The sequence below is a fragment of the Vanessa cardui genome, chromosome 10 (assembly GCF_905220365.1).
Source record: "Vanessa cardui chromosome 10, ilVanCard2.1, whole genome shotgun sequence".
Taxonomy (NCBI): Eukaryota; Metazoa; Arthropoda; class Insecta; order Lepidoptera; family Nymphalidae; genus Vanessa; species Vanessa cardui.
This window is the reverse complement of record NC_061132.1, coordinates 5,434,459-5,462,251: the sequence shown is the minus strand read 5'-3', so window position 1 is coordinate 5,462,251 and position 27,793 is coordinate 5,434,459. Positions and strand designations below refer to the sequence as shown.

The following is a 27,793-nucleotide window of genomic DNA, read 5'->3' as shown; positions in this document are numbered from 1 at the left end:
GAAGCTAACGAGTGGTGCCGATGAACCGGCATTGTGTCGAATGAATCGTCGCGAATTCGGCCGCATTTCTCTCACTCGTCGCGTCATCACATCACGGATCGACGTGATGGAATGTCACACTTTGGTCTTGGCGTAGTGAAATCTGAAGGTCGGTTGACCGATGGAAGATATTTGTTTTCGTTGACTTTTCAATTTTCATCTTGGTTTGAATCGAATTCAATACAACAGAGATCACACGTGAACTTTGTAGTCTGTGACGTCATAGGATTAGGAATTATTTTGTGTAATCTGTAGACGCTTACTCCCAAACAACGTTATATTTTTTCCTAATTACCTAATGTTAAAAAGATTTATTCTGTTTTAAATAAACAAAACTGAAACTTAATAGATACACCTTGAGAATGAAATGATGACATCCAAGCTCAAAATTTTAATATAATATATGAATATACAGGGGTTATTGGTAATTCGACGTATTCCCGTTACCTTACGGTGACTATTTGCAATAATTTTAACCCCCATATGCAAAGTCCAAAAGTAAACCATTTTAGAGTTATCACGTGTTTTAGCTTATTTAAAATTTTGTCAATTATGCAACCTCAAAAATTTATTTAGAATTTTTTTTTTCTTTTTATTTATAAAAACGAATAAACACTGGATATTTGTCAATATTTAAACAGTCATTATCGGCTCGAATTTAAAAATGGGAGACGGAAAACGATAAAAAAAAAAGTAAAGTAAAGTAAAGTAACAGCCTGTAAATTTCCCACTGCTGAGATAAGGCCTCCTCTTCCATTAAGGAGAGGGTTTGGAACGTATTCCACCACGCTGTTCCAATGCGGGTTGGTGGAATGCACATGTGGCAGAATTTCGATGAAATTAGACACATGCAGGTTTCCTCACGATGTTTTCCTTCACCGCCGAGCATGAGATGAATTATAAACACAATTAAGCACATATATATAGTGGTGCTTGCCTGGGTTTGAACCCGCAATCATCGGTTAAGATGCACGCGTTCTAACCACTGGGTAATATATCATTTAAATATTATTTTCCTCAAAAATGCCGTTAATACTGTAAAAAATATTTTGAAATTTGTTCTGCAGATTATTTAAAAAACATAACCGTTCCCATAGCTTTCCAATATAGTATAAAAACTAGGAATTTATTTCAAAGCAGTCGAAATAATATGACCAGAAAATGCTGGTGGGAATTCGTATTCGAATATGAACGAATTTGTATTAAGGGTCGCTCTTTAAATTTCCCTCAAAATTAATTAAAAATAATATCCAACGTAAAAATCTTGCTTACTTACTTACTAAATAAAAGTTTAAAATAATATTCAAATACATAAACAGTTCAATTCGAGTCGAGATGGCCCAGTGGTTAGAACGCGTGCATCTTAACCGATGATTGCGAGTTCAAACCCAGGCAAGCACCGCTGATTCATGTGCTTAATTTGTCTTTATAATTCATCTCGTGCTCAGCGGTGAAGGAAAACATCGTAAGGAAACCTGCGTGTAACAAATTTCATAGAAATTCTGCCACATGTGCATTCCACCAACCCGCATTGGAACAGCGTGGTGGAATACGTTCCAAACCTTCTCCTCAAAGGGAGAGGAGGCCTTTAGCCCAGCAGTGGGCTTTACAGGCTGTTGTTGTTGTTGAAACAGTTTAATAGCTAAATTATAAGTAAGACATTTTGTAATATTTCCTAATTAAAGTTTTAATAAGCGAGTCCTCTCTAAAAAACTATAACTCTCTACAACATAGCACAGTACACACAGCATGTTCTACAGTGCATCAGGCAGGATTCTATCCTTATCGTTATCCTCACGAGATCCTAATAAAGGAAGAGATCTTAAAGAATTTACTCAAATAATAAATATATAAGTTTCAAAATAATGTCTCGCGAAATGTACAAGTAGGGGTATCAATGTATAGTAGGACACAAATTAGATGTAGCATCGGAAAATGCGATGGAATGAAATTTAAACCGATTACTGCCGATTTATACAACCAATAGAAATAGCTCCCTAACGCGCCATTCGACACTATTCGTCGCTATAGATTCTCGCGTTAGAGAAAGTAAGTGCATGTGAATCGACGTGTCAAATTGACGAATATATGTATTAGGTCATACGATATTACAAGTTATTACGTTTGTGTAAAGATCATATTCACATAAGAAATAAATATTGTTAATTTAGGATAGCGTCCTTAATTCGGATGTGATCGGTTTTACGAATTTTGCCGATACTGCATTTAAGTTGTTTCTTACTAAACATAGTAGTCATACATAAGTACACGTATTTTTTATAAATGATAAAATAAATTACGAGTCATAAAATTTAACATAAATTTATTTTGCTCACACTATTTACATAATATTGCGTAAAGTACAAATTTAAAATATACATCAGTATAATACTACCTACTGTTAAAGTACAAACGTCTTTATGTATATATGACAAGAAAAATTACAAAACATTAATATTTCGGAGTCTTGGAGAATCCCGTTTCGTCGCCGGTGTACTGTGGAGCCTTACGCTTTTGTATTATATTCTGAATCTGAAAAAAAAATGTATAACATGTCTATTAATATATACAATTGAATATTATTTTAGAGCAGGAAAGCAAATAACTAGACGAAACAGTAGTTATGTGACATCATAATATTTAAACTCTAAATATTTCGTCATTGAGTGGATCTAATATAATTATTTAACAAAATCATAACACACAGCTTAAGAAACAAACACAAAATAAATCTTTATAATCCTAGAACGAAATATGGTAATAGAAGCATTCTGTTTAACGGGGTAAAATTATATAATAGTTTGCCGAATAGTACAAAAGAGTGTACAAGTATAGCTAACTTTAAAAAGAAACTAAAAATATTTATAAGCGAAAATATATATGAATAAAATTGGTAAACATTATTTCTATATTTAAAATACAATTTAATGTTACTAAAATTTTAACCATTTACTACATAATTTTTTCATTGTTTTTATTTATCTTCTTTGGGTCAATGTCGATATTTACTCCCGCGGATTATACCACAAAAAACAAACTTTGTATATAAGATATGTGTATTGCTCATTGCTCATTCTTTATGGGTAATAAAGTTATTTAACCTGATATTTTGTGCTTATATGTACATACATACAACTGGCTCACTAAAAACTAAGAACTAACATTAAGAGAGCTACACACTACGAGCAATAAAGCAATGGTTCAATGAAACGAATAAATGTACCTGCTGCCACTCTCGATCGAGCTCTGCCTTCTCACTCTTATCTTTGGTCTTCCTTGTCTTGCGTCCGTCCTGGGTCTTCACGCCGTACTGGAAGGCGGCCTTCGGCAGGGCCTCCTTGCTACTCATGTACGCCGAGTACTCCTCCTGTGTATCGAAGTCCCACCGACCTACAACGAGAGCGACGATTAACCACGGACCAGGGCCGTATTTAGGGCAGGGCAACCGGAGCAACTGCCCTGGGGCCCCCACATGAGTGGGGGCCACATCAGTTTCCAACGAGTTAACAAATACCGAGATATAGTCAAATTATAATAATGTTACTACTTAATAATTTAAAAGTTACCGATACAAAGTAATTAAATCATAGCTTACATATTGAAATAAAAAAAAGTAATTAATTCATGATAATATAATTATTAGGTTTTTCACGCTTCTGTTTATCTAGGGCCCCCACTGCCCTCCAAAACTTTAAATCCGACTCTGCCATGGACGGGGGGGGGGGGGCGGCTCGAGTTCGCTCGCGTCAATGCTCACCGATGGGGCCCTTCTTGTTGCCGGCGTCCATCTTGGTGTAGTCGACCTCGTCGTCGGAGTCGTCGATGGCGTCGTCCATCTCGCGCAGGCCGGGGTAGCATTCGGCGTAGCCCTCGGGCTCGGCGGCCAGGCGCGACAGCAGCGCCGCCGAGCGCTTGTCGCGCTCCGAGGGGTTCGCGGCCGCGCGACGCGCCGGAGCCCCGGGGCCTGCGCAGGCGCACATGCTACTTATTAAGAAACGTTGACAAGCCTGTCGCCCGACAGTCAAGGGCGCACTTTGTTAACAAATGCTATTGAAACGCTGTCAAAACTGTCGCGAGACAGTCAAGGGCATTGTTTAGGTTTACGACGAAGGCTCGATAGACAAACGAGCCAACAAATATTAAGTGTTCACAGCTGCCTATTGAAATTAGCTTTTTATGGCATGTAAGCCATCCTATACGTCGCCAATGCGCACAGACATTGAGGACTAACGTGATATGTTCCGCACGCACTTCGTTAACAAATGCTATTGAAACGCTGTCAAACCTATAGCCCGACAGTCAAGGGCATTGTTTAGGTGCCTTACGACGAAGACTCGTTTGTCTAACGAGCCTTCGTCGTAACAAATATCAAGTGATCATAGCTGCCTATAGAAATTAGATCATTATGGCATGTAAGCCATCCTTTACGTCGCCAATGCGCACAGACATTGAGGACTAACGTTATATGTTCCTAGGCTTTTTTAATGATATTCAAGTGGGCTTTCAAAATCAAAGTATACTTTATTCAAACCATAATTTATTATATTTATTCTTAATATAATAAATTATGTCTTAATATTATTATATATATATATATATATATATATATATTTATTCATATATATCAGCGAACGGGCCAATGGACCACCTGATTGCCATTGGTCAACACCGCCTATGAAATGGCTGTTACAAAACCTTGCCGCCAACGCTGAAAACTAAGATGTTATATCCTAAGCCCGACGCTATACGAACCTTCTTCCTTTTCGGTTTCAAGCGGCTTATCAAAGTAGGTCCGGGGGCGATCGTCTCGCCGGTCGCCCCGCCGGTCGCCGGCGACGTAGTCTCCGATGTCGCCGTATATGGAATCGTCGTTACGACCTTTCTCCGTCGCTTTATCCTAGGAGAAAACGTTGTATTAATATTATATTATTAATATAATTTATACAAACTTGAAATAATTATTTGTGCTACTAGTCATAATTTGTACTCGTGTCTGGTTGGTTATATTTAATTTTATCATTAAAAAAAAAGAAAAAAAATACCCGCTGAGTTTCTTTCACCGGTTCTTCCTAGGTCAGGGTATCCTTTTCCGAACTGACGCTACTGTTTAATTTGACTATCAATGAGTAAGACTGAGTGATTCATCAGTACGAAGACTAAGCTATTAAAAGTAAGAGTTATCACATTTTAGGAGTAGGATCGTTCTGTTGAAAAAAACCCATCCACTAAGTAAGGAATACAAAATTACAAATAAAGGAAGGAATTTAAAATTATAAGTATGGCCTATTTGATTTACCCTGCTTCAATGATATTCTAATAAACAGATATGTTATATCCATACTAAACAACAGTAAAAAGGGTGCCGCGCCGGGGACCGTTTATTTTAGTTTATTTTTACATTTCGTTACAAGTAAAAAGGATAGCTTGATAAAAACAATAAGTAAAAGATACTAGATATTTTAATTACGCAAAACGTATAACTACGTAATTATGATGTATTATAACGTATTACTACGTAAAACAACTAAAGGCAAACGTCCCAATTAGGACGTTTTCTAGTCTTCACTTTTTGCGCGTTAATAACATATCTGTTTACTAGAACATCATTGCCCTGCGTGAAAAAAAAAAAAGTATGGCGTATTTAGCGTTAATAACATATCTGTTTACTACAACATCATTAACGTGCGTGAAAAAAAAAACATGTATGTCGTATTTAGCGTTAATAACATATCTGTTTACTAGAACATCATTGACCAGCGTGAAAAAAAAAAAACAAAACAAGTATGGCGTATTTAGCGATAATAACATATCTGTTTACTAGGACATCATAGCCCTGCGTGAAAAACAAAAATCAAGTATGGCGTATTTGGCGTTAATAACATATCTGTTTACTAGAACACCATTGACCTGCGTGAAAAAAAAAAAAAAAAAAAAAAAAAAAATACAAGTATGTCGTATTTAGCGATATCGTCGGCGGTACCTTGGGCTTGCGCAGCTTTCGGTGCCGGCCGTGGCGCAGGTAGGCGAATATCTGCGCCAGCTTGTCGAGCACCGCGTCGGCGGCGCCGGGCGAGCTGCGACGGTCGCAGTCGGGCACGTCGGCCTTGCTTCGCGTCAGCGTCGTCGGGATGTCGCTGTCGGCGCCGCCCTCCTCGTCCAAATCGACCACGTACGCCATGCGACCCGCCGCGAACAACTCGTTTCGCACCACCTTCTTGTTCCTGAACGAATATGTACGGCCCGGTGTTACAACCAGTCGCGTAGTTAGGTGAGGAAGGGCCCTTGTGAATAGAAAAAGAATCGGGCCCCCACGCCCTCTCAAACTAATAATTACGCTATAAAAATTATAGATACCAAATAAGAAATCTTTTTTTTCTAACTTCAGAAGCTTAAGTTATAGTTTAGAGGGCCCCCTGAACTCCGGGGCCCTGGTGCACTGCACCACCTGCCCTACGATAGCTACGCCACTGGTTACAACGCGCCCATCTCGACCGATGATTACAGGTTCGAAGCCAGGCTAGCACCACTAAATACTCATGCGCTTAATTTGTGTTTACAATTCATCTCGTTCTCGACGATGAGGGAAAACAACGTGAGGAAAGATGAGTGTGTCAATTTCATAGAAATTCTGCCACATGTGGAGGAATATGTTCCAAACTTAGCCTTAGCCCAGCAGTGGGAAAATTACAGGCTGTTGTTGTTGTTGCACTTAGTGGACAGTCGATTATATCTTGTATCAACCTACTAGGAAATAAAGACAAATATTATGTATAAATAATGAAATGTATAGAACATTACACTTAATAGGTGAAACTTACACTGAGATTTTAAATAAACATGGTTATTTTTCGTAGATAAAAAAAAAAGTAAATGTCTCGTCTTAAATATTTGTAGTTACACTGAGATATTTTATATAACTAGACTAGTTGTTGTTTTAGAAGTTGGTCAAATCAAGTTGGTTGGTTGGTTTCTTGGAGTTCAAATTAGCTTCACAAAAATTTCATCATATTCGTTTCATCGGTTTGGTCGTTTTTCTTTCACATTTATAAATATAAATATGAGACAACATCACATACATTACTTTGATCCCAATGTAAGTAGCTAAAGCACTTGTGTTATGGAAATCAGAAGTAACGACGGTACCACAAACACCCAGACCCAAGACAACATAGAAAACTAATGATAATCTACATTGACTCGGCCGGGAATCGAACCCGGGACCTCGGAGTGAGGTACCCATGAAAACCGGTGTACACGCCACTCGACCACGGAGGCCGTCAAATTTATAATATTAATATAGAATAGTGGGCATTATTGTTTCCGACGTGCTTTAAAAATTGTTTCAATATCCAGACAAATAATCAAAATATCTTCTACCAGAAAATAAAACGCGTAGTACAAAATCTTTACTAATATTATAAACGGCTCTGCATTTTACACTTTCACTGCGAAACCGCAGACGAATTTAATTACATTTGTTATGAAGCAAACTTGAATCCCAAAGAAGACCCTTCACAACCGATAACGAAAACGCCTGCGAAGATGCGTGGAACTACTAGTATATGCAGACCCTTCTTCCCCTGTGGGCGCTTTGGGCACGTGCCCAGGGCCCCACAAATCACAATCGATAGGGGTCCGTCCGCCCCGTCGGTTCATATAAAATATGTGAATATTTTCAAAATAAATATTCTGACTTTTACGATAAATCCAACCTACAAATATAAATCAACACAGCATTATTTATTCACAAATTGAAGAACAATCAAAGTTTTTTCGTCTAAAAGTGTTCTGTCAAGTTCATAGGGCCCCATTATCCTAATATGCCAACTGGCCAAGGCCTCCAATAGGTTTAAGGCCCTGTATATTGTATGTTGATTTTAATCACATAAGTCAGAATGTACTTTCCGGATGTATAAAGTATATTTGATTTAATTGTTTCATATTTCACTTACTTTTGTTCCATGATCAAATTATGAATGTTTCTAGCCATGGGCGATTCATATTGTACCTCTTCTTCCTGTAAAAAAGTATTATTAATAATAAGTTAGACGATATCATCAGCATTATGGGTGTTTATCTAGATTATACAGTAAATTATGGATACCGCAGAATTGTGTGAATTACAACGACGCCAATCGACAAAAAAATATATAGTACGACACAAATTAGATGTAGCATCGGAAAATGCAATGGAATGAAAATAAAACCGATTACTGCCGATTTACACAACCAATAGAAATAGCTCCATCCAGAACGACAAATATCTAAAATGACTTTTTCATTCCAAATGATCTCATTTCCTACATACTTTCTAGTGTAATATTGTCAGAATTATTGTTTCAATCATTTTTGATTGACATCTATATAACAATAATTCTGACAATATTACACTAGAAAGTATGTACGAAATATCATTTAATATATACCAATGACATTCTAATAAACAGATATGTTATACCCATACTAGACAACAGAAAAAAGTGTGCCGTTTATTTTAAATTTCGTTACAAGAAAAAGGGATAGCTTGATAAAAACAATACGTATAAGGGATAAATAGATGTTTTAATTACGCAAAACGTATTACTACATAATTATGATGTATTATAACGTATAACTGGCATAATTATGATGAAAACGACTAAGGCAAACGTCCCAATTAGGACGTTTTCTAGTCTTCACTTTTTGCGCGTTAATGACATATCTGTTTACTAGAACCTCATTGATATATACTAAAAGTCATTTTAGAGATTTTTGCAATAGTGACGATGTCGTTCTGGATGAGCGATATTGTTTTAAATCGCATACACGAAAACAGTATCAATATTCAAACCAAATACAACACTATGCATTAAAAAACATTGAATAAGTACTAACTTTCTTTTCACTTAGTATTGCCTGACCTCAATGAATACAACTATACATTACATACCGCTGGTAATATTTCTTTGGTCTCCTGTATCGGTTCTATCGGTGCTGATACAAGTCGTTCCATTTCTGCCTCTTCTTCTTGTTCACGAGTTTGAATCTCTGAACGTACCTGATAAACAATAAAAGGATCTGTTAGTATTATATTGATTTTTAATAACATTTTCATTAACTATTTTGTATCACAGCTTTTAACATCCATGTATGATTTACCAATGCCAACACAGTGCACAATGTGTGTGTGTGTGTATGTGCACATATTTTATTCTCACACTCTCATAGTCCAAGGATACAATCCTGCATAAGTTGCATTCAGAATAGGAATCAAAAGCTTCCGATCAGAATCATGAGTGATTCGAGAGGAAGGTTTTTGTATATAATACATGGACAATATAGTACAGAAACACTGATAATTTAGAGGTTTCTAATGTGATGTAAATAAACAAATTCTGTAGTATATTTAATATCAATATTGCAACTGGCAGGTCGCTAGTGTATAATATAGCCGATCTGTTAGCAAGTGACATGAATTACGAAATGTAAGGTTTGTTTAATTCTATTCCTTCAATGAGAATAAATATAGCTCATTCTCCATGTAGGACATATCCATTCTCTGCTGACGCAAAGTATTATTGCACTATAAGATACATAGATTAGAAATTCAACTTACTTTTTGCAACAGAGCATAGTCAAGACCTTTGACCAAGTGAGTATGCTCCATATCACCACCAAGATATTTAGATTCCTGAAATAAAACATAACAATCATCACTGTCAAGTAATATATGACCGTAACATTTTTAGTTCCTAAAGTCCCTCACCCTATATATATTGAATGTTTGTTTAAGCATGTGTTTAGTCCATTTTGTTCATTCTTTTGTAAATATATCAAATGTAATAAAATTAAGTTGTCAAGTCCAATTTAGTATCATATTTAAGTATATATGTATATAGTTTAGAATAATAACAATTATTTTTAATTTACCCTATTAGTAGATCGTACTGATGGTGTTGTTGTAGGTTAAGGATTAATAAGTAAATTACTACTACTAGGCTTTAAAATTTAATTGTTTTTACCATTTTTTCATTTCATTTGGCCTTCTCCATCCTATGTGACTGGCCTGTATGTGGCCATTAAACAAAGAATTGAATTTAATTGAACATTTTAGTGAAGGAAAATATTGTGAGAAAATCTGCATGTGTCTAATTTCATAGAAATTCTGCCACATGTGTATTCCACCAACCCACATTGGAACAGCATGGTCAAATATGTTCCAAACCTTCTCCTCCAAGGGAGAGGAGGCCTTAGCAGTGGAAAATTGACAGGCCGTTGATTTGATTTCTTTTGAATTATTTTTTACAAAGACCAGTTTACCTGAATCATCTGCCTTCTCCTTTCTTTCGCATCCATCCCAGATTTAACATCGGGTGCAACGGCTCTATAAGAAACAAAAAATAAGTTTTATATTATTAAACATTTCTTGTGAAGTACAATTTAATAATTCAATAAGTTTTTGAGAAAGACTTACGTCTATAATTTATTATCTTTATGTCTATAAATTATTGTTGATCAACAAAAAATTACTAAACAGTCAATTTTAGAACTTCAAAGCAAAGCTACCTGTATGCGCTACTGGTGTTACTTGTAGGATCGACAGCACAAATATCATTAACTCCATCTCTTCTTTCTCGTGCCCTGTCTCTGTATTTTTCGGCAAGCTCTGCAAGCTTATTGTCTTCTTGTTTTTTTAAAGCAGCATAATAGGATTTCTTTTTACGACGAAGTTCACCTTTGTTTTCAGCTGGTGGCGGCATAGACCTAAGATATTTAACAGAAAAAGTCATAAACTGCAAATTAAATTGATGACAAATGTATTTGAGTTACAATATCTTAATTATATGAATTAAAATTGTTCAGAAACACCATTCGAATTACCCTGAATTAGCCATGGCCTCCCTCACAGATCCAGCGGGGTGGGCACCTCCGGCTGGTGTTGACCGAGGAGTCATTAGCAATTTCCTGAAGTCGTCATTTGTCAGTCTTTGAGACACTGGAGTGTCTTCAACACTTCTGTGATCCTCCATTTCGTTTTTTGATCACTCTAATTCAGTATGTTAAGATATCGCAACCGATTAGGTGAAGTAATTATATAGCTTTTTTTAAAATAGAAGCTTAACAATCAATAAACCGAACAGCAGCATCCCAAATACAGAAGAATATAAAATTACTATAATATATATAATATGAATATAACATTAGCTTTTAGTTTAAAAACATTTCCCACTTGTCACAATGAAATGAATACTCCAAACTCCAAAGACTGGGAAAACAGATTAAACACTACAGTGTAACAGGCGACAGCTATAATTTTGATTTTTAATTTTTGATAAGAGAGGTATATGAAATATTTAAACGGAGTATAGAGTATAATAACACTGCCGCCTCTTGTGTATCTTTCTCAATCGTGTTTTAATTATTTATTTATTGGTGTACAATAAAGGGTATTTTGATTTGATTTGATTTGATTTACTGTAAAATTAAAAAATTTCATTTTTTCGACTGTAAAAATAAATATTGAAAGAATATCACACAAAAATCAATAGCAATAAATGAATAATTATTTTTAAGATTAAACTACAAAATCGTAACAATACATTTGTATTTTTGTTTCCATACATTCTATTTTTTTATTTTATTTATTCTGGCTAGTTAATAACTAGTAGTTATTCATTGTCCTAATAAAAACAGAAACAGTCGATCCTCCTGAGTAATAACTTTCATTTAATATTAACTCACTTTTGATAAGTCAAATTCCTAACTTTGGAGGAGATTCATTTTTTATATTTTTTTTGATATTTCAATATGATTGTAACTGTTCATTAACTGTTCTGTCTGTATTTTATTCGATAGGGTTTTTATTTTGAAATAATATCTACTAAAATTGTCAATCTAATCTTAAGTCTCTTTTAGAAAAATTAAATAAGGTAACTAGTTACGATTTAGTTAAAATGATTGAGAGAAGCTACTCAAATAAATTATATCTTGATTCGATTTGCTTCTGCAAATAACCATTGCAACCTTTCTTTTTTTATGTAATTACCGTTGCGGAGTATTTACATAGAAAAATATAGACTCAGCCTAAACAAAAGCTTGATAACTAGATAATTCCACGTTTTTTAATATCTCAAAAAATACTTTATAACGTCGCACCTACATCTCACCGGCAGTGAACACGATAGTAGGTATGCTTACGAAGTGGCGGTACCCACCGCTCTTCAGTGGGTAATCCGGTGCAGTGAATCCACCTTGAAAAAAAAGCACTGCTGCTCACAGGATTTCGCCGTTAGTTAATATTTAACATTGAATAGGGATCATAGAGAAATTGATATATTAATTATTTGTACGTACCGTCTGAACAGGACATAAAAAAGAAACCTTGTCGAATATTTTGCGTTGTACATTTGCGTGAAAAAAAAAAACAAATTTAATTTTTAAAGTTTTATTTTGATAATATAATATACTAAAAAATACTAATATTCATATTTTAATAACAATTCCTGGGAAATATGAAATGCAATTATCCAAATAATGCATGGAAAGTTGTACCTTTAAATCCAACATTGCCAGTAGGATTATCTTGAAATGTTATATACATCCTGCAACATTAAAAAATAATATAAGTAAGTAAAAAAAAGTAAAGTAACAGCCTGTAAATTTCCCACTGCTGGGCTAATGGCCTCCTCTTCCATTAAGGAGAGTGTTTGGAACATATTCCACCACGCTGTTCCAATGCGGGTTGGTGGAATGCACATGTGGCAGAATTTCGATGAAATTAAACACATGCAGGTTTCCTCACGATGTTTTCCTTCACCGCCGAGCACGAGATGAATTATAAACACAAATTAAGCACATATATATAGTGGTGCTTGCCTGGGTTTGAAGCCGCAATCTTCGGTTAAGATGGACGCGTTCTAACCACTGGGCCATCTCAGCTCTTATAAGTATGGAGTTGTAAATAGAAATATTTATGAATGTTAATTGGACGAATATGATAGATAAGTTTATCACTTGATTTAATATAATTATTATAACATATACAAATTTAACCTCTTTTGACCTGAAATTTATATAAATTTTGTGTCCTTAATTATATGATTGATAATGTATTAAGATTATATAATCCTAATACTATTAATATATTACTATACTGATCTACAAAAAGTTTCATCAAATTTATTTTTCTTGTTCAAATTTTTGAAAAAATAAATATTGAAATTTTAGTTTAATAATATCATATTTTTCTTTTTGTAAAAACTTTTTCTTCTACTTCTGTATATATATTAATAATGTTCTTGTTTTAATAATATCAGTATAATAGGCCTTTCCATGTCAGTCAGTGCCTATGTCTATGGGCTTTCTTGCCTACTCATCATCATGGCTCATTCGCTAGTTTGCATAATAAACAAATAAATAAAAATAAAGGTAACAGGCTTTGTACTTGTATAATACTAAGTACTTATTACATATTTGCAAAAATGTTAAAATATGAAAATAATTATTATAAGATACATTATTAAATAATAACTAGTTTAAAAATAAGCACAACTATTACCTATCCTGTGGGACACCCAATTCTTTTTCTACTAGTTCAAATAGTATTTTAGCATGTTTTTTATTCTGTTCAACACCAAGAGCTCCAATAGACATAAGATTGGCAATTGCACAAGGTTCAGTGGTACCACCAAAACTCATTGGTATATCCGGAATAACAGACACTACACAATACTGAAAAGTTGAACAAGATTTTACTCATTATTTAAAAATACAAACTTGAAAAAGGAGATGGAGTACCTCAGTGAACAAAACAAGTGAACATTGAATCAAGATTGCAGGTTAAAACCCTGGCATGCACTATGGAATTTTAAACTGTGATTATAATTACATCTCATGTTTGATAGTATAGGAAATCAAACTGAGAGAACACATTGAAATGGCAGAGTGGAATAAACATTATTGCATTACATGATTAGACAATAACAACAGATTTGACCCGTGGTCCCACTGTGCCAATACCTAATGTTAATTCCTGAAATTATTTAACATAACAAAAATATTTAAATCAGTGGCTACCTATTGATACATTTATATTTTAACCTCCAAAGATTATATCATAATCAATGTTATATTTTTTGTACCTCAATTTAAAATATTACAGCTAAGAGTAACTATTACACCATTTATTTTTATTTTTGTGTGATATATAAAATTATATTGACTACCTATTAACTGTACCAATATTTTAATATGATACAAAATTAATATAACAGGATTTAAATTCATAAAGGCAAATTTGATGTTAGGGAAGATGAACAAATCCAGAAGTAGAAGTAGGAACATGAGACATGAGTTCGCTGGTATCCAACAAGTATTTATACACTCCGTTTATTTGTGCCCACAGCTTAACGTGTACAAATAGTTACTGATGAATGTCCCAAGTTTGATTTTACTATATCTACCTGCTCAGGCTTTCCAAGAGATTTAGCCAAAATCGGCACTGCTTTCGTCACGAAATCCTGTGGAATTTTCGACTTCGGCACATTCGTTTCTATTCTGAAATGCGGCATTTTAAATAAATCCCGTTCTAACTCAAGCAGATTTTATGATGTAGTTACTCAGCAACTTCTTATTAGTACTGAACTTTTGATATTATAAGTAGTAAGTACCTACATATTATGGTTATATAGGTAATCTTTATTATAGAACTACTATCAAACAGTATTTAAATACGTTCTACTTATTAATCTCAAACTATAGTCTGTGGTCATGGTGTATCGATTTAATGTTTGCAAAGATCTTTGTTCTCCAAAATTAACTACACAGAGAAGATTAAAAATTCAATTGAAAATTTATTTATATTTGGATATTGAGTATTGGGTATCTACTATCCAGTAAGATTATTGTTTATGGCAAGAATGATTATCCAATACAATAACCTATGAAAGAAGGATTTTTTTTTATTTGTTTAAATAAAATATTATTAATAGCTTATTAAAACTTAATACATGATAGCTTAACTGAGCTTAAACCTTCCTTCCTTCCTTCCTTCCTTCTTTAACGATTCTATTTAAGTATAAGGTATTTACATTACATTATACTTGGTAATTGGTAGGTTGTAAGATTTACTTTGAAGCATGTGTGAGCCGGGAGCCCGTGACTAATGTAACTACAGGCACAAGGGTCCCTTGAAGAGACATAATAAGTTACATCTTAGTTCCCAAGGTTGTTGTTCTTCTTACAACGTCAATGTTTATAAGTGACTAGTTATAATTTGCTAGTAGAAAAGCATATTGTGCAGAACTTATGGATTTTGATTAATATGAATAATATATCTTTTTTTATGATACAAAACTATTAACTATACAGCTTTGTCCATCCAAAATCAAATCATAATCAAAACAAAATCCATAGTGAATATCATAGACTAATCAAGCTCTCGACCAAAATTTACTTATATCGCGTTAATTTGTTGTCTTTGAAAGAAAAGTCTATGGTTGGTAATTTCCTATGGGGTAGTTACGAGTACCTATATTATTTTACACTATTTAAGCCGTGTAATTATTAGTATCAAGTATTTAGTATAGAATTATATACGCATTATGTGTGGTCTTGTAACGTGCTTTATCATATATTTCAATATTGTCCCAAATTAGTTTTCATATATTTTTATTTTTGGAATAGAATAAAAGTGTAGTACAGTGATTAATGACAAAACTCATCTAAAATAATATAAGCAACTTTTATTTATTAATTTTGTTAATCAAAGTGTTTGCATCTTACAATTACTTTCTTTTGTCAATTATAAAATGGGGGCTGATAACTCGAAAACTACGAGAAGGTATGTTGATATAAAATTATAAAATTAACTACCTATAATAACCATATATCATAATAAATTATATCTAAATATTACTAATAATCGTGTGAATCATTGTGGTTTTTCAAGTTGAATCCCAATTACGATATTTTTTGTGAAAAATGAAGTCTCTTGTTATATTATTGTTATTAACATATCACTTCAAATTATTTCTCTAATTTGTTTTCGTATTGAGTAAACTATATAAGAAAATTTGATATTAATCAAAACAAAGTAAATATGATAAATATATTTTCGTATTAAGTTTTAAAATTGTATTAAACTCAATTAATGGCCCCTTAAAATATATTTCAATTATTTATTCATAGATAAATATGTAAAATCATAAATTAATTTAATCTATCACAAAAGCAGGCAAGATTCTAACGAATTACATCGAGATTTGCAGTATCAAGAAGAAGAATATGCAGAAAAATATATGGCTTTTGTTCAATCTCAGATTGAGATTCATGAATCTATCAAAAGAAATCGAAACAGGTATATTAAATAAACTTATTTTTAAAATATATTTATATCAACTTAATGAATCAATTAACAAAATTAGTTTATTAATACATTTACGCAGAAGAATGGTGTCTTTATATACTAGAAGCTAGAACTATTAGCATATGTTTAACCCTTACTTGATGAACTTAAGTTAGTTTATTGATTAGCTAATTATGTTAACGGATGATCAATTAACTTAATTATGTTACATGTATAATATGCAAACTAATTTGTTTATGTATAAATGAACACAAATATTTTACGTTAATATACCTTATACACTTTGAGCTCAGTCTCCTCGTAGGAAAACATTTTGTTTCTTTTTCAAACACATTTAAACTATTTTTTTTTAACTATTATGGATATTCTGAAAAATTAAGTGTATATAAAAATAGTGACCAGGTTTGAACCTGCTATCTGTTAATATATACTTTATCAAGTACAGAACTATCCTGAATCAAGTTTTCAGGAATTTTTCAAACTATTTAATATCAATAAATAGTCATATAAAAGAAATATCAATGCTGGTACTCAGTAAATAAACGAACTGTTAATTCTTGTTTGTCGTTGTAATTAAACTATAATGTTAGAGATAAACACCAATGATGACATGGAAACAAATGGAAATACTGGGTTCAAAGTAATTCATATTAGGCTGTTTGGCTGGTTTTTTAAATCCATTTTATATTATTTAGTAGAGGTCAAGGAACCCAGTTAAAGTTTTTTTTTTTTTATATATAGTACATTTTTGTGGAAAAATAACAAATTAAATATTCTATAATTAAATAGCGCCCGAAAACGCTACTGACAATATGGCGCTGCAATGGACTCGGTGACGTCACTTGCCTGTATTGGTACATTTAATCCATATACTATAGGCAAGGAACGTTCACAATCAGGAGTGTTTTGTGTGTCATAAAAAAAGTTTTAAAATATTTTTTTTTATTTATGGAGTTTTGATTAAATTCATTATTATCTTCAACTTTTGTTAGTAAATAACCATTCTTAAATTTATAATTTATAGCGATTACAATAATTGACACTTTATTTTCCACATAGTCAAATAGCCTATAAGGGATGGGGTGAAATTTGATTGAAATGTTGATAATTTGCAAGATAAACGGAAAATAATTTACTGATATGAACTATTTTAAATGATATTAATATATATCATACTACTTATCATAACTGTCAAAAAGAACTAGGCCTGTATATACACTTGAATATATGACATTTTAATAGAAATAAGTAAACTTTCGACTTAAGAAAGTCGAGATGGCCCAGTGGTTAGAACGCGTGCATCTTAACCGATGATTGCGGGTTCAACCCAGGCAAGTACCGCTAATTCATGTGCTTAATTTGTCTTTATAATTCATCTCGTACTCAGCGGTGAAGGAAAACATCGTGAGGAAACCTGCATGTGACAAATTTCATAGAAATTCTGCCACATGTGTATTCTACCAATCCGCATTGGAACAGCGTGGTGGAATATGTTCCAAACCTTCTCCTCAAAAGGGAGAGGAGGAGGAGGTGGGAATTTACAGGCTGTTGTTGTTGTTGTAAATAAAGTAACAAAAAACGACGAAAATCTAACCAGTGGGCCATCTCGGTTCACTTTATTTAATCATCGTCAAATTCCAGATCACACGTCCCACCCGTACCTTCAAACTCGTCTCGCATTTCGCCTCCGTCAACCAATATAAATTCTGTAAATACAACGCACTATGATGCGAGACCCTACTTCAGGTAAGGGAAACATTTTTAACTGATTTTGCCCGCGAACACGTTTATTCGTGACAAAAAAAGTTTTACTGCGCTTTTAATTTTTTTTTTAATCATCGTCAAATTTCAGCTCTGCATTCTCATCAACGCCTTCGACTTCGTCTCACATTTCAACTCCAACTACCAATATAAATTCTGAAATTCCATCGAACTCAGATACTACTAGATCAAATTTCAGGTAATCTAAACATTATCAACATGTTAATTGTGTCTATTTGATTGAAAGATGGTTTGAGTTCTGGGGAAGGACAATGGCTACCTTTCTTTAATTCCGAGGGTGTAAACGGGTAAAGCCGTAGTTTCAGCTAATAATAACAAGTAAGGCAAGAAAATCAGTAGTTACTCTGTTTCAACATTTAAAAATGCACTCGTGTTTCTTGCCGGTTCTTCTCGGCAGAACCTATTCTCCAAACCGGTGGTAGCTTCACTTAAAATAGTTGTTAAATGACGATTTATAAGTACTCGTAAATGCGTACTTGAATAAAAATTATTAGATTAGATTTTATATGAAATATATTTTTTTTGACTGGACCTTTTGACACAAAACTGAAAAAAGAAGTAATTTCTAAAAGTGAAGAAGAAACTGGAGTCCGATTTGACAAATTCAACTTCAATTTATTTTCGAAAAACGCAATTAATTTTCGTTTGTGTCAATGTTATATTTTTATACAACTATCGAATAAGTAATCATAACAGGAGTGACGTCACTGAACGCTAATTAGTGTTTTGATATCCGTTCCCAAGTTACTTTTAATTCGTAATTATTCTTAAAAACATATAAAATATAAACCTAGCAGTGGCCCTTCTTTGATTTATTAACATAAGAATTAACAACATTAAATGCTTAAATATATATATACAAATATTAACTAAAACTAGTTACTGTATAAATCTTGACCGCATGGAATGGTGGCAAGAATGCTAGCAGCATTCCCCGTTGAATCGCAATTCCGATCCTCTGGGCAAAAAACGAACCAGCCCTCCTGTCACCAGTGGAGGCAATGAGGCGAGGTGTTATACTTTTGATGAAGCTTTTTGCACCACTACTCCAAGGGCCAAGCGTTTCGATTGTTTTTTCGTTTTTCGTTTCCTTCTTTGATATATTTTTAACTATATTCTCATGTTCCCTATTGTATTTAGTATAGTAGACCTCACCTTATTTGTAATTCAGACATTTTATTCATCAATAATTGAAATGAAATTATACACACAAATAGTGGCGTCAATAGGGCGGTGCCACCGGTGCCCAGGCACAGGGCATAGACTCTCGGGGGCGCAAGAATAGACAGACTGGGTAGGACTATTGTTTTTTTTGTTTTGCTCTTGTCAATATTCCGCTGAGTCCCTACAACTCGAAGAAGTTCACAGTAGTGAACCTGCGTTTAAGTTTAGTGAGTGAGACAGTATAATAAGCAAATGGTCTGCTTAAATAGGACGCAGTTATGTAAGCTCGCACAGGGCGCAGATAAGGCTATTTACGGCACTGCACACAAATACTATTAATTACTGCATTTCCTTTTGTAGAAAATTTCAGCTTGTTTGTAGGTCTATTGCTCTTTGACTAGAAGGCGATGCAGTCGAATCCTACCAATTTTAAAGTTCACATCTCCATTTATAAAATAACTCTTCTGAAAATTCTTTGAGCTTCATCAGAGTCAGATTTAAAGGTCTGGAGGTCCCCGGGCCACAAAGCAGTGGGGGCCCTAGACAAACAAGAGCGTGAACAACCTAATAATTATATTATATTTATTATATTATCATGAATTAATTACTTTTTTTTTATTTCAATCAGTAAGCTTATGATTTAAATACTTTGCATCGGTAACTTTTAAAATATTAAGTAGTACCATTATTATAATTTGACTATAACTCGGTATTTGTTTACTCGTTGAAAACTGATGTGGCCCCCACTCATGTGAAGGCCCCAGGGCAGTTGCCCCGGTTGCCCTCCCCTAAATACGGCCCTGAGCTTCATGATTGTTCTAACTTAATATTATGTTTGTCATTTTATATTTTCAGTTCGTCGACCTCTTCGACTTCTCCGCACTCTTCTCTATCTTCACCTCCAACTAACGCCGTAACTCCTTCTAACAATACAAATGCTGGAAACATACATAATAGGGGAGCTATACCGAAATCTAGGTAAAGTACAACTAAAATGTACTATTAATAACTTGATGTATTTATTATTATTATTTTTTTTATAGGGTATAGGTTGGCGGACGAGCATATGGGCCATCTGATGGTAAGTGGTCATCATCGCCCATAGACAATGACGCTGGAAGAAATATTAACTATTCATTCAATGTGCCACCAACCTTGGGAACTAAGATGTTATGTCCCTTGTGCCTGTAGTTACACTGGCTCACTCACTCTTCAGACCGGAACACCACAATACTGAGTACTGTTATTTGGCGGTATAATAACTGATGAGTGAGTGGTGCCTATCCAGACGGACTTGCACAAAGCCCTACCACCATTAAATACATATATACAAAGATAACCCAAGGGTTACGGTTTAGTACGCGTGCATCTTAATCTATGATTGTGGATTCAAACCTAGGCAAACCACAACTGAATTTTCATATTCGTAATAGTTTGTGTCTATAATTATTTCGTAAGAAAACTGGTCTGCATTGAAGCGACGTGGTGGAAAATGCTCCTAGCCTTCGGTTAGGTCTCCTTAGACCTGCAAACGAACAGTTACAAGAAAAAAAAAAAAAAAGAAATATATATATATACAGAGCCATATTTAGGGGAGGGCAACCGGGGCAACTGCCCTGGGGCCTCCACATGAGAGGGGGCCACAGTTTTCAGCAAGTTAACAAATATTGAGATATAGTCAAATTATAATAATGTTACTATTTAATATTTTAAAAGTTACCGATACAAATACGAAACAATTCATAGCTTACTGATTGAAATAAAAAAAATAATTAATTCATAATAATATAATTATTAGAGTGTTCACGCTTCTGTTTGTCTAGGGCCCTCACTGCTTTGTGGCCCGGGGGCCTCCACACCTTTAAATCAGCCTCTGTATATATAAATATCCACGGCTCACGAGGATCTCGGTTCAAAGCCCCCGGCGGGGTCGACATACAGTTAAGAGGCTTTTATATTCCTTGTTAGAGGTCGGAGTCAGAAAGCACAGTCTTTGGTCCTGCGCCTGAAGTTCACACACTAATACTTATAAAATATTTAATTTAAGGAAAGTTCCTGACACACGGATGAACAGTTCACCTGTGGGCGTGAAATGTGTGACATGTAATACTGACTTTAACCTGCAAATATACCAATGTCGAAACGGTCATAGTTCCTGCAACTTGTGCAAGTTTATCGGAAAGAATTGCGGACGTTGTTCTATGCCAATAACGGCCGTAAGGAACATAACACTGGAAACAATTATTGCGGATATGAAGACAAAAAACACAACTACTACTAATGTATGTATTTCATTTTCATTTACTTCAAATTAAAAGATATCATTTCATAATAATAATTTAGTGTATTTCTAGTTTTATACAATAATATTGTAATGAACAGATATGTTATATCCAAACTAATTTATAAATAACAGAAAAAAGTGTGCCGCGCCGGGGACCGTTTATTTTACAATTTCGTTACAAGTAAAAAGGATAGCTTGATAAAAACAATATGTAAAAGGGATAACTAGATGTTTTAATTACGTAAAACGTATTACTACGTAATTATGATGTATTATAACGTATTACTACGTAAAACGACTTAAGGCAAACGTCCCAATTAGGACGTTTTCTAGTCTTCATTTTTGCGCGTTAATAACATATCTGTTTACTACAACATCATTGGTTTTATACATTAAAACATTCTTATAGCTAAAGTAATTTTTAGACATAACATCACCATCATCCTCCTGCCCTTATCCCAATTTTACTCGGGGTCGGCGCAGCATCTCTTCTCCTTCCATACTTCTCTGTCAGACGTCATCTCACAAGTAACCTTTTTTCTAACCATATCCTCTTTCACACAATCCATCCATTTCCTTGGTCGTTCTCTACCTCTTCCGCCTTCCTCAAATTTTTAGACATATATACCTACATATTCTATGCAATTTTCTCATATATTTGCTATAGCGAACTGATCATATGTTGCTAATCTATCTTAACTTTTTCCGCCGTCTGATTAGACTGTACTTATTTATTTAATTGTGCAAACGGAAAACTGTTATAACATAGTGTATTGACAAATATAATTATTGGAAAACACAATTTTTAATAATTTTGATGAAGACGATTTAATTTGCCTTACATCATTTTATCTATACATATAATAAATAATAATGATGAAATTGGAGTGTCTGTTTGTAATATTAAAAAAGCCCTTTTTTACTCAATGCATATGTGTACACGGTACATATACCAAAATAATATTTTTTACAATTTTTGTCTGTCTGTTTGTTCCGTCTAATCTCTGTAACGGCTAGAGCGATTTTGACAGGACTTTCACTGGCAGATAACTGATATAATAAGTATACTAACTAATAATAAATTTAAACGCGTACTTACTAGGTCGCGGGCACAGCTAATATTATATATAAGTATATATATATATATATTTATATTTTTTTGTGATCTGTCGCCAGTTAATAATTTTAACCTGCATGGTCATTGGTCGACGGCAGCTGATCACGCCGTATGCGACCAATGACTGACCTTGAAATGAAGACCAGTCTAGTGATAATTCAATTTTGTCCAAATTTCAGGAACGTATTAAGTGTCGCAATGCAAGTATTGGTTGTTGTCTTTCTTTCACGATACACGAAATGGACAACCACTTACAAGAATGTCCTTATACGGATATGGAATGTCCACTAAAATCAATATTTAATACCTGTGCTTGGAAAGGTATGTGATTTGGATATGTACATGTTGTGTTAATTTTTATTATAGTATTTGACTCCGGTCTCGATCATTCTGATTCTGACTTTTAAATTGAAAAAATATTTACGACTATTAACTTCGTAGAATCGTTTTTTGAATAAATTCATAAATATTTATTTTTCAGGTAAAATTAACGATATATATACCCATTTTAAAAGCGAACACCCAGACAACTGTGTAGCAGATGTGGACAAAGAAATGGCTCTCAGAAATATAAATAAGGATCAAACTTACGTTTATTATGTGAAAATTGGTCAATTCAATTTCATAATTTACATTGAATTAAATAATAACAAGAGGACACTATCTATGACGGCTCAACTTCTGGGCACAAAAGTCAGTGCATCAAAATGGACTTATGAGTTCATTGTGTACAATAAAAATAATCCACAAAGACAATTTCAGTACAATGATGTTTGTTATTCAACTACGGCAATGATTAAGGAAATATTTAATAATCAGCAATGTGCGACAGTCAATGCCGAATATGCCAAAACATTTGTTAATAGAGGTTGCTTGACTTACAAGTTTTTCCTAAAAAGAAACTCGCAAAATAATTCCAAAAACTCTGAAAAAATATGATTTAGCAAAAAATTTATAGTACATTTTCCAATTGAAGTTCAAATATCCCAAGAAGGTACATATAATTAACAGCTTTAGAATTTGACGTTATTAATAAGATTAATTCGTGTTTGCATTTAGATAAGGGCTGTCAATTTCACAAAAATAAGTACAAACATAACAATTTTCTGACTATTTTAAGTGCAAAATGTTATACCATAATTGAACCACCAATTGAAAGAAGGGAGTAAATCCAAACAATAGGAACGGAGATATTAAAAAAAATATAACTTTTTGCTTTCAACTTATAAACTTATAGGACATCAATGATTATAAAGAAAATATCAATCCTGATTCATTCACCGCCAGACCTGCCTTAAATGTATTATATTTAGCCCTACGTCTAAAGAATGTATAAAATAGAATATGTCGAAAAGTGGCGTTTATTCCCTTCTTCCAATTGGTGGTTCAATTGGTAATAAAAGCGAACTGCTGAATTTAGTATTGCCAGTCTTCATTTCGAACACTAAAGATTTATCATGTAAACTGTAGTCATCACTATCGTCTCTTTTTTCGTCACTTTAACTGAGAAACTATTTAATTTTTGGCGGTGTAAGTTGTTTTTTCTTTTTCTTTTCATAGATACAAATGTAAAAACTGTTTACCAATTTTATTTTAATTTTCCATTCTTTATATCTCTAAATATTTTTATCTATCTATCTATAATATACGAAAGCATTTTTATTTGTTAATCTATTAATCGTGGGAGATTAATCAATTACGACAATATTTGTACAATTTTTAGCGGGTGTTTTAACACTGTTTTCACTGTCTCATTCTTTTATCATTGATTGATTCGACAGAAGACAAAAGTATAAGTAATTGAAATCCAGCATTTATATGGCAATTTTTTTTAACTTTATAATTGTAACGCACTGTACGTTTAAGGGTAATAAAAAGTACCTCATGCATCATAATTTAATTCAACGACAATCTGTAATAATACAAGCTTTTCATCTAATTCTACAGGTGTAATTCTTCTACATTTTTGTATACCTTTTTTTTAATGAGTATCGAATTATAGACAATCAAATCATAATATGGTTGAGATCACGAATTTTTACTCATTTTAAATGTCACATACTTTTTTCATAGATTACATATAGATTAATTATTTGTTATATTATTATCAAGATTAATCGATCAACAGAACATTTTGCGTAAACATGCCAAATTCGCAGTCTCTCGCATGTATTTGAATTGTGAACACATGATTGTTTTATATTTAAAATATATCTTAAAACAAGGACACTTTCTCAACTATAAACAAGTTGATGGACGGCATTATCAATGTGATTTTACAATTTAAGATCGACGAGTGTTTATATCTAACATTATGCCGCCTTTTTAAACAAAAATTGTAAACTTATTAAATATATTGTAAAATAATCAATACTTTTGTTTACTAAATCAGCTGGCTTTTATACCACACTGGCAGTGTTACTTCTACAAAATTAATGCATTGCTATCACATACTATACAGTAAATATTAATTATGCTATTGAGAACATATTCCATCCGAGTAAGTCCAATATTTAAGAGTAGTATATGATTGTTATTTCTGAATATTTTATGATATAAATATTTGACATGACTATGAATAAAATAATTGTATTCCTAAATTAAGTTTTTTATTTCATTCTTAGAAACAATGTTTTTATTAATAAACTTGGTTATCCTCTCTCGTCACACTATTATATTATATTTGTTTCATATCCCTCGCAATCTCGATATCCCTGTAGTAATTCACGTATATTGTTTCCTCCAGACCAAGTCATTATAACTTTTTAGCATAGCACATACACATACTGACTAGAATAAATTTTAAAACTCACTGTGTATAATTAAAAGTGTTGTCACACTAAAATGTATTTTAAAGTGACCAAACAGTGTTACACACAAATTATCTTAAGTGACGCAAACAGTGCTTAGACAACAACTCACAATACCTATCAAAAGTTTATAGTAAATTATTTTTCAAAAAATAATCTAATGAAATAAATTAGATATTACCCAATATCTGAGTAATATTCACTAATACATAATGATTTTTGTGTACATATTATTTATAATATGTATTTAAAGTTGTCTTTTTCCTAACAATTTAAATATCACAATATTGTTGGAGATACTCGGCACTAGTATTTATACTTGTGTCAAGTATCTTTATAAAAAACAAAAAAATTGTAGTTATATTTTCTAAATAAAATAAACAATAACAACATTACATATTACTGTGGAATGTATAAAGTATAAAACAATTAATGTTTCTATATTATGAAAAATTATAATGAACACTGATTTTTATTTTCCGAAACATATTTCTGCAATTATTCATTACTTCCCTAAATAACAATTGTTTTTATTAAAAACTTAATTAAAATAAATAAATAGTCGAGTATAAAACATTAATAGTTTCAAAATAAAATTTCTATTTAAATAAATAACTATTGCATGTAAAAAAGACAGTATTACATTTTTTCATGTCATCTATTAAATTCTCTTACGATATTAAATTAATAAATAATAGGCATACCATTATATAATTAAGTTAATAAAAATTTTAGTGCTTATTTTCATTAAATTGTGACAAGAAAATACATTTGTTTTCTTAATTGTTTATACCACCGTTGTAGGCATAATCAGCTTTGTTATGCATGACTAGGTGATTATCCACAAAGTAGAAGCTGTCAGAACAAGTTTCGAATGGTGCAGCGATCATCTCTTCAACTGTAATAAGAAATAGTAATATGAAACAAACAGAGATATAGATAATTTTTCTTTAACATAGTTAAATTTATAGCTTAAACAAATTACCTAGATCAGGTGGCAAAGAAGGAAATTCGTAAATATGTTCACAAGTATTTCTCGAAAATGGAATACAAAAGCCAAATTCGAAATCAAATGTCTTCAGTAATGTATCTCGGAAAAAATGTTTTTCAATCATTCTGAAATGATTCACGGGACGAGCACCAACTGTGAATTCAACCCTGAAATAATTCCAATATGTATGCATTAATTCTCTTAACATCATATATAATCTACAAAATAAAAAAATATACAAAATTGAAACTACCAACTCATTGATGCCTAAGCATGTTAATAATGATGCTAATACATGCTAAATTCTTACTTATCATTGAAATATTAATATTCTCTAATTCATAAACGAGGTTTGTAATTTTTAAAGAATTGACACTTACGTAGCCCCTACGGTTTTGAGTTTTAAAAATTGCGGTGTAAATTGGTACCGGACGAATCTTCCGGCATTTGGATCTAAGGGTTCTTCCTGGACATCTTCAGTTCCATCGTTATCAACACCAAAGTCAGTTGGTGGTTTGGCAATCTCAAATAACACAGTGCCAGTTTCAAGATCACGTATTTTAAATCTTGTAAAATCTATATCATATACATTGGCCTCGGGACTACATAAGTATGTATCCGTAATTTTATCCAATCTTAAAACATCCTCCGGCGTTACATCGTTACGAATTACATCGTCTCTGTTTGTTTCTGTAAGGGATATTGATTCGCACTTTTTTCCAACTAAACTCATTTTCAAAGAATTGTACTTTTGATATTAATATCAAATAAAATAATTAAATCTCAGCGCAAAAGATTACATACATTAAAAAGCTTTAAAAAATCATTTTTTGGTATTAAGTAATTGTTTCGTATTTTATATATCTATGATTAACATTTGTTTGAATTGAATTCTCAATTCTCTGGAAAGTAGAAAGTCACAAAGACGTCACTCTCCACAACTCGACATCGACTTATAATTTTGAATTTGTGACTTAGGTTCTTATACAGACTATAAAGATTTAATATATACTAACAAAATAAAACAATAACAGTTTTTATTGTGAATAATGACTATTTTTTCTATTATAAATATTCTAATCGTAAAAATCAATAAGATAAAATTGCAGAATGTCACCAATAATTATTTAATTGTTATTACATACTGAAACTATTTTTTTGAAACAGTTATGTATAAATTTTACTTATATAAATTATATTGTTAAAGTAAATTAAAACACGCATTTAAAGAATAAGCAGGGCCACAGAAATAGTGACGGTA

The 27,793-nt window shown here is 32.8% G+C and overlaps 4 protein-coding genes across 5 annotated transcripts; 1 reads left to right on the top strand and 3 right to left on the bottom strand.

The window, feature by feature from the left end:
- Nucleotides 1-2,345: 2,345 nt before the first annotated feature.
- LOC124533147 (protein Red) lies at nt 2,346-11,190 on the bottom strand. Its single transcript, XM_047108312.1, has 11 exons — nt 10,900-11,190; nt 10,585-10,782; nt 10,339-10,402; nt 9,635-9,709; nt 8,969-9,076; nt 7,992-8,056; nt 6,020-6,260; nt 4,792-4,936; nt 3,797-4,003; nt 3,263-3,429; nt 2,346-2,571 (listed from the first exon to the last, which is right to left on the bottom strand). Exons 1-11 carry the CDS (start codon nt 11,046-11,048, stop codon nt 2,491-2,493), a joined length of 1,500 nt encoding a protein of 499 aa, XP_046964268.1. The 5' UTR covers nt 11,049-11,190; the 3' UTR covers nt 2,346-2,490.
- Nucleotides 11,191-12,447: 1,257 nt separating this feature from the next.
- LOC124533188 (macrophage migration inhibitory factor-like) lies at nt 12,448-14,812 on the bottom strand. Its single transcript, XM_047108361.1, has 3 exons — nt 14,481-14,812; nt 13,577-13,749; nt 12,448-12,620 (listed from the first exon to the last, which is right to left on the bottom strand). The coding sequence occupies exons 1-3, from the start codon at nt 14,586-14,588 to the stop codon at nt 12,542-12,544; spliced, it is 360 nt and encodes a 119-aa protein (XP_046964317.1). The 5' UTR covers nt 14,589-14,812; the 3' UTR covers nt 12,448-12,541.
- A 742-nt stretch (nt 14,813-15,554) lies between these two features.
- Nucleotides 15,555-25,331, top strand: LOC124532725 (E3 ubiquitin-protein ligase Siah2-like). Of its 2 annotated transcripts, none has more exons than XM_047107768.1 (8): nt 15,555-15,859; nt 16,253-16,375; nt 18,026-18,130; nt 18,237-18,344; nt 20,186-20,308; nt 21,378-21,612; nt 22,911-23,052; nt 23,213-25,331. In XM_047107768.1, the coding sequence occupies exons 1-8, from the start codon at nt 15,828-15,830 to the stop codon at nt 23,668-23,670; spliced, it is 1,326 nt and encodes a 441-aa protein (XP_046963724.1). In that variant the 5' UTR covers nt 15,555-15,827; the 3' UTR covers nt 23,671-25,331. The 2 variants fall into 2 exon arrangements, with proteins under 2 accessions (XP_046963724.1, XP_046963723.1); XM_047107767.1 differs by having other exon boundaries at nt 16,250-16,375.
- A 714-nt stretch (nt 25,332-26,045) lies between these two features.
- LOC124532726 (protein unc-119 homolog) lies at nt 26,046-27,499 on the bottom strand. Its single transcript, XM_047107769.1, has 3 exons — nt 26,913-27,499; nt 26,527-26,699; nt 26,046-26,439 (listed from the first exon to the last, which is right to left on the bottom strand). The coding sequence occupies exons 1-3, from the start codon at nt 27,263-27,265 to the stop codon at nt 26,321-26,323; spliced, it is 645 nt and encodes a 214-aa protein (XP_046963725.1). The 5' UTR covers nt 27,266-27,499; the 3' UTR covers nt 26,046-26,320.
- Between the last annotated feature and the right edge of the window lie 294 nt (nt 27,500-27,793).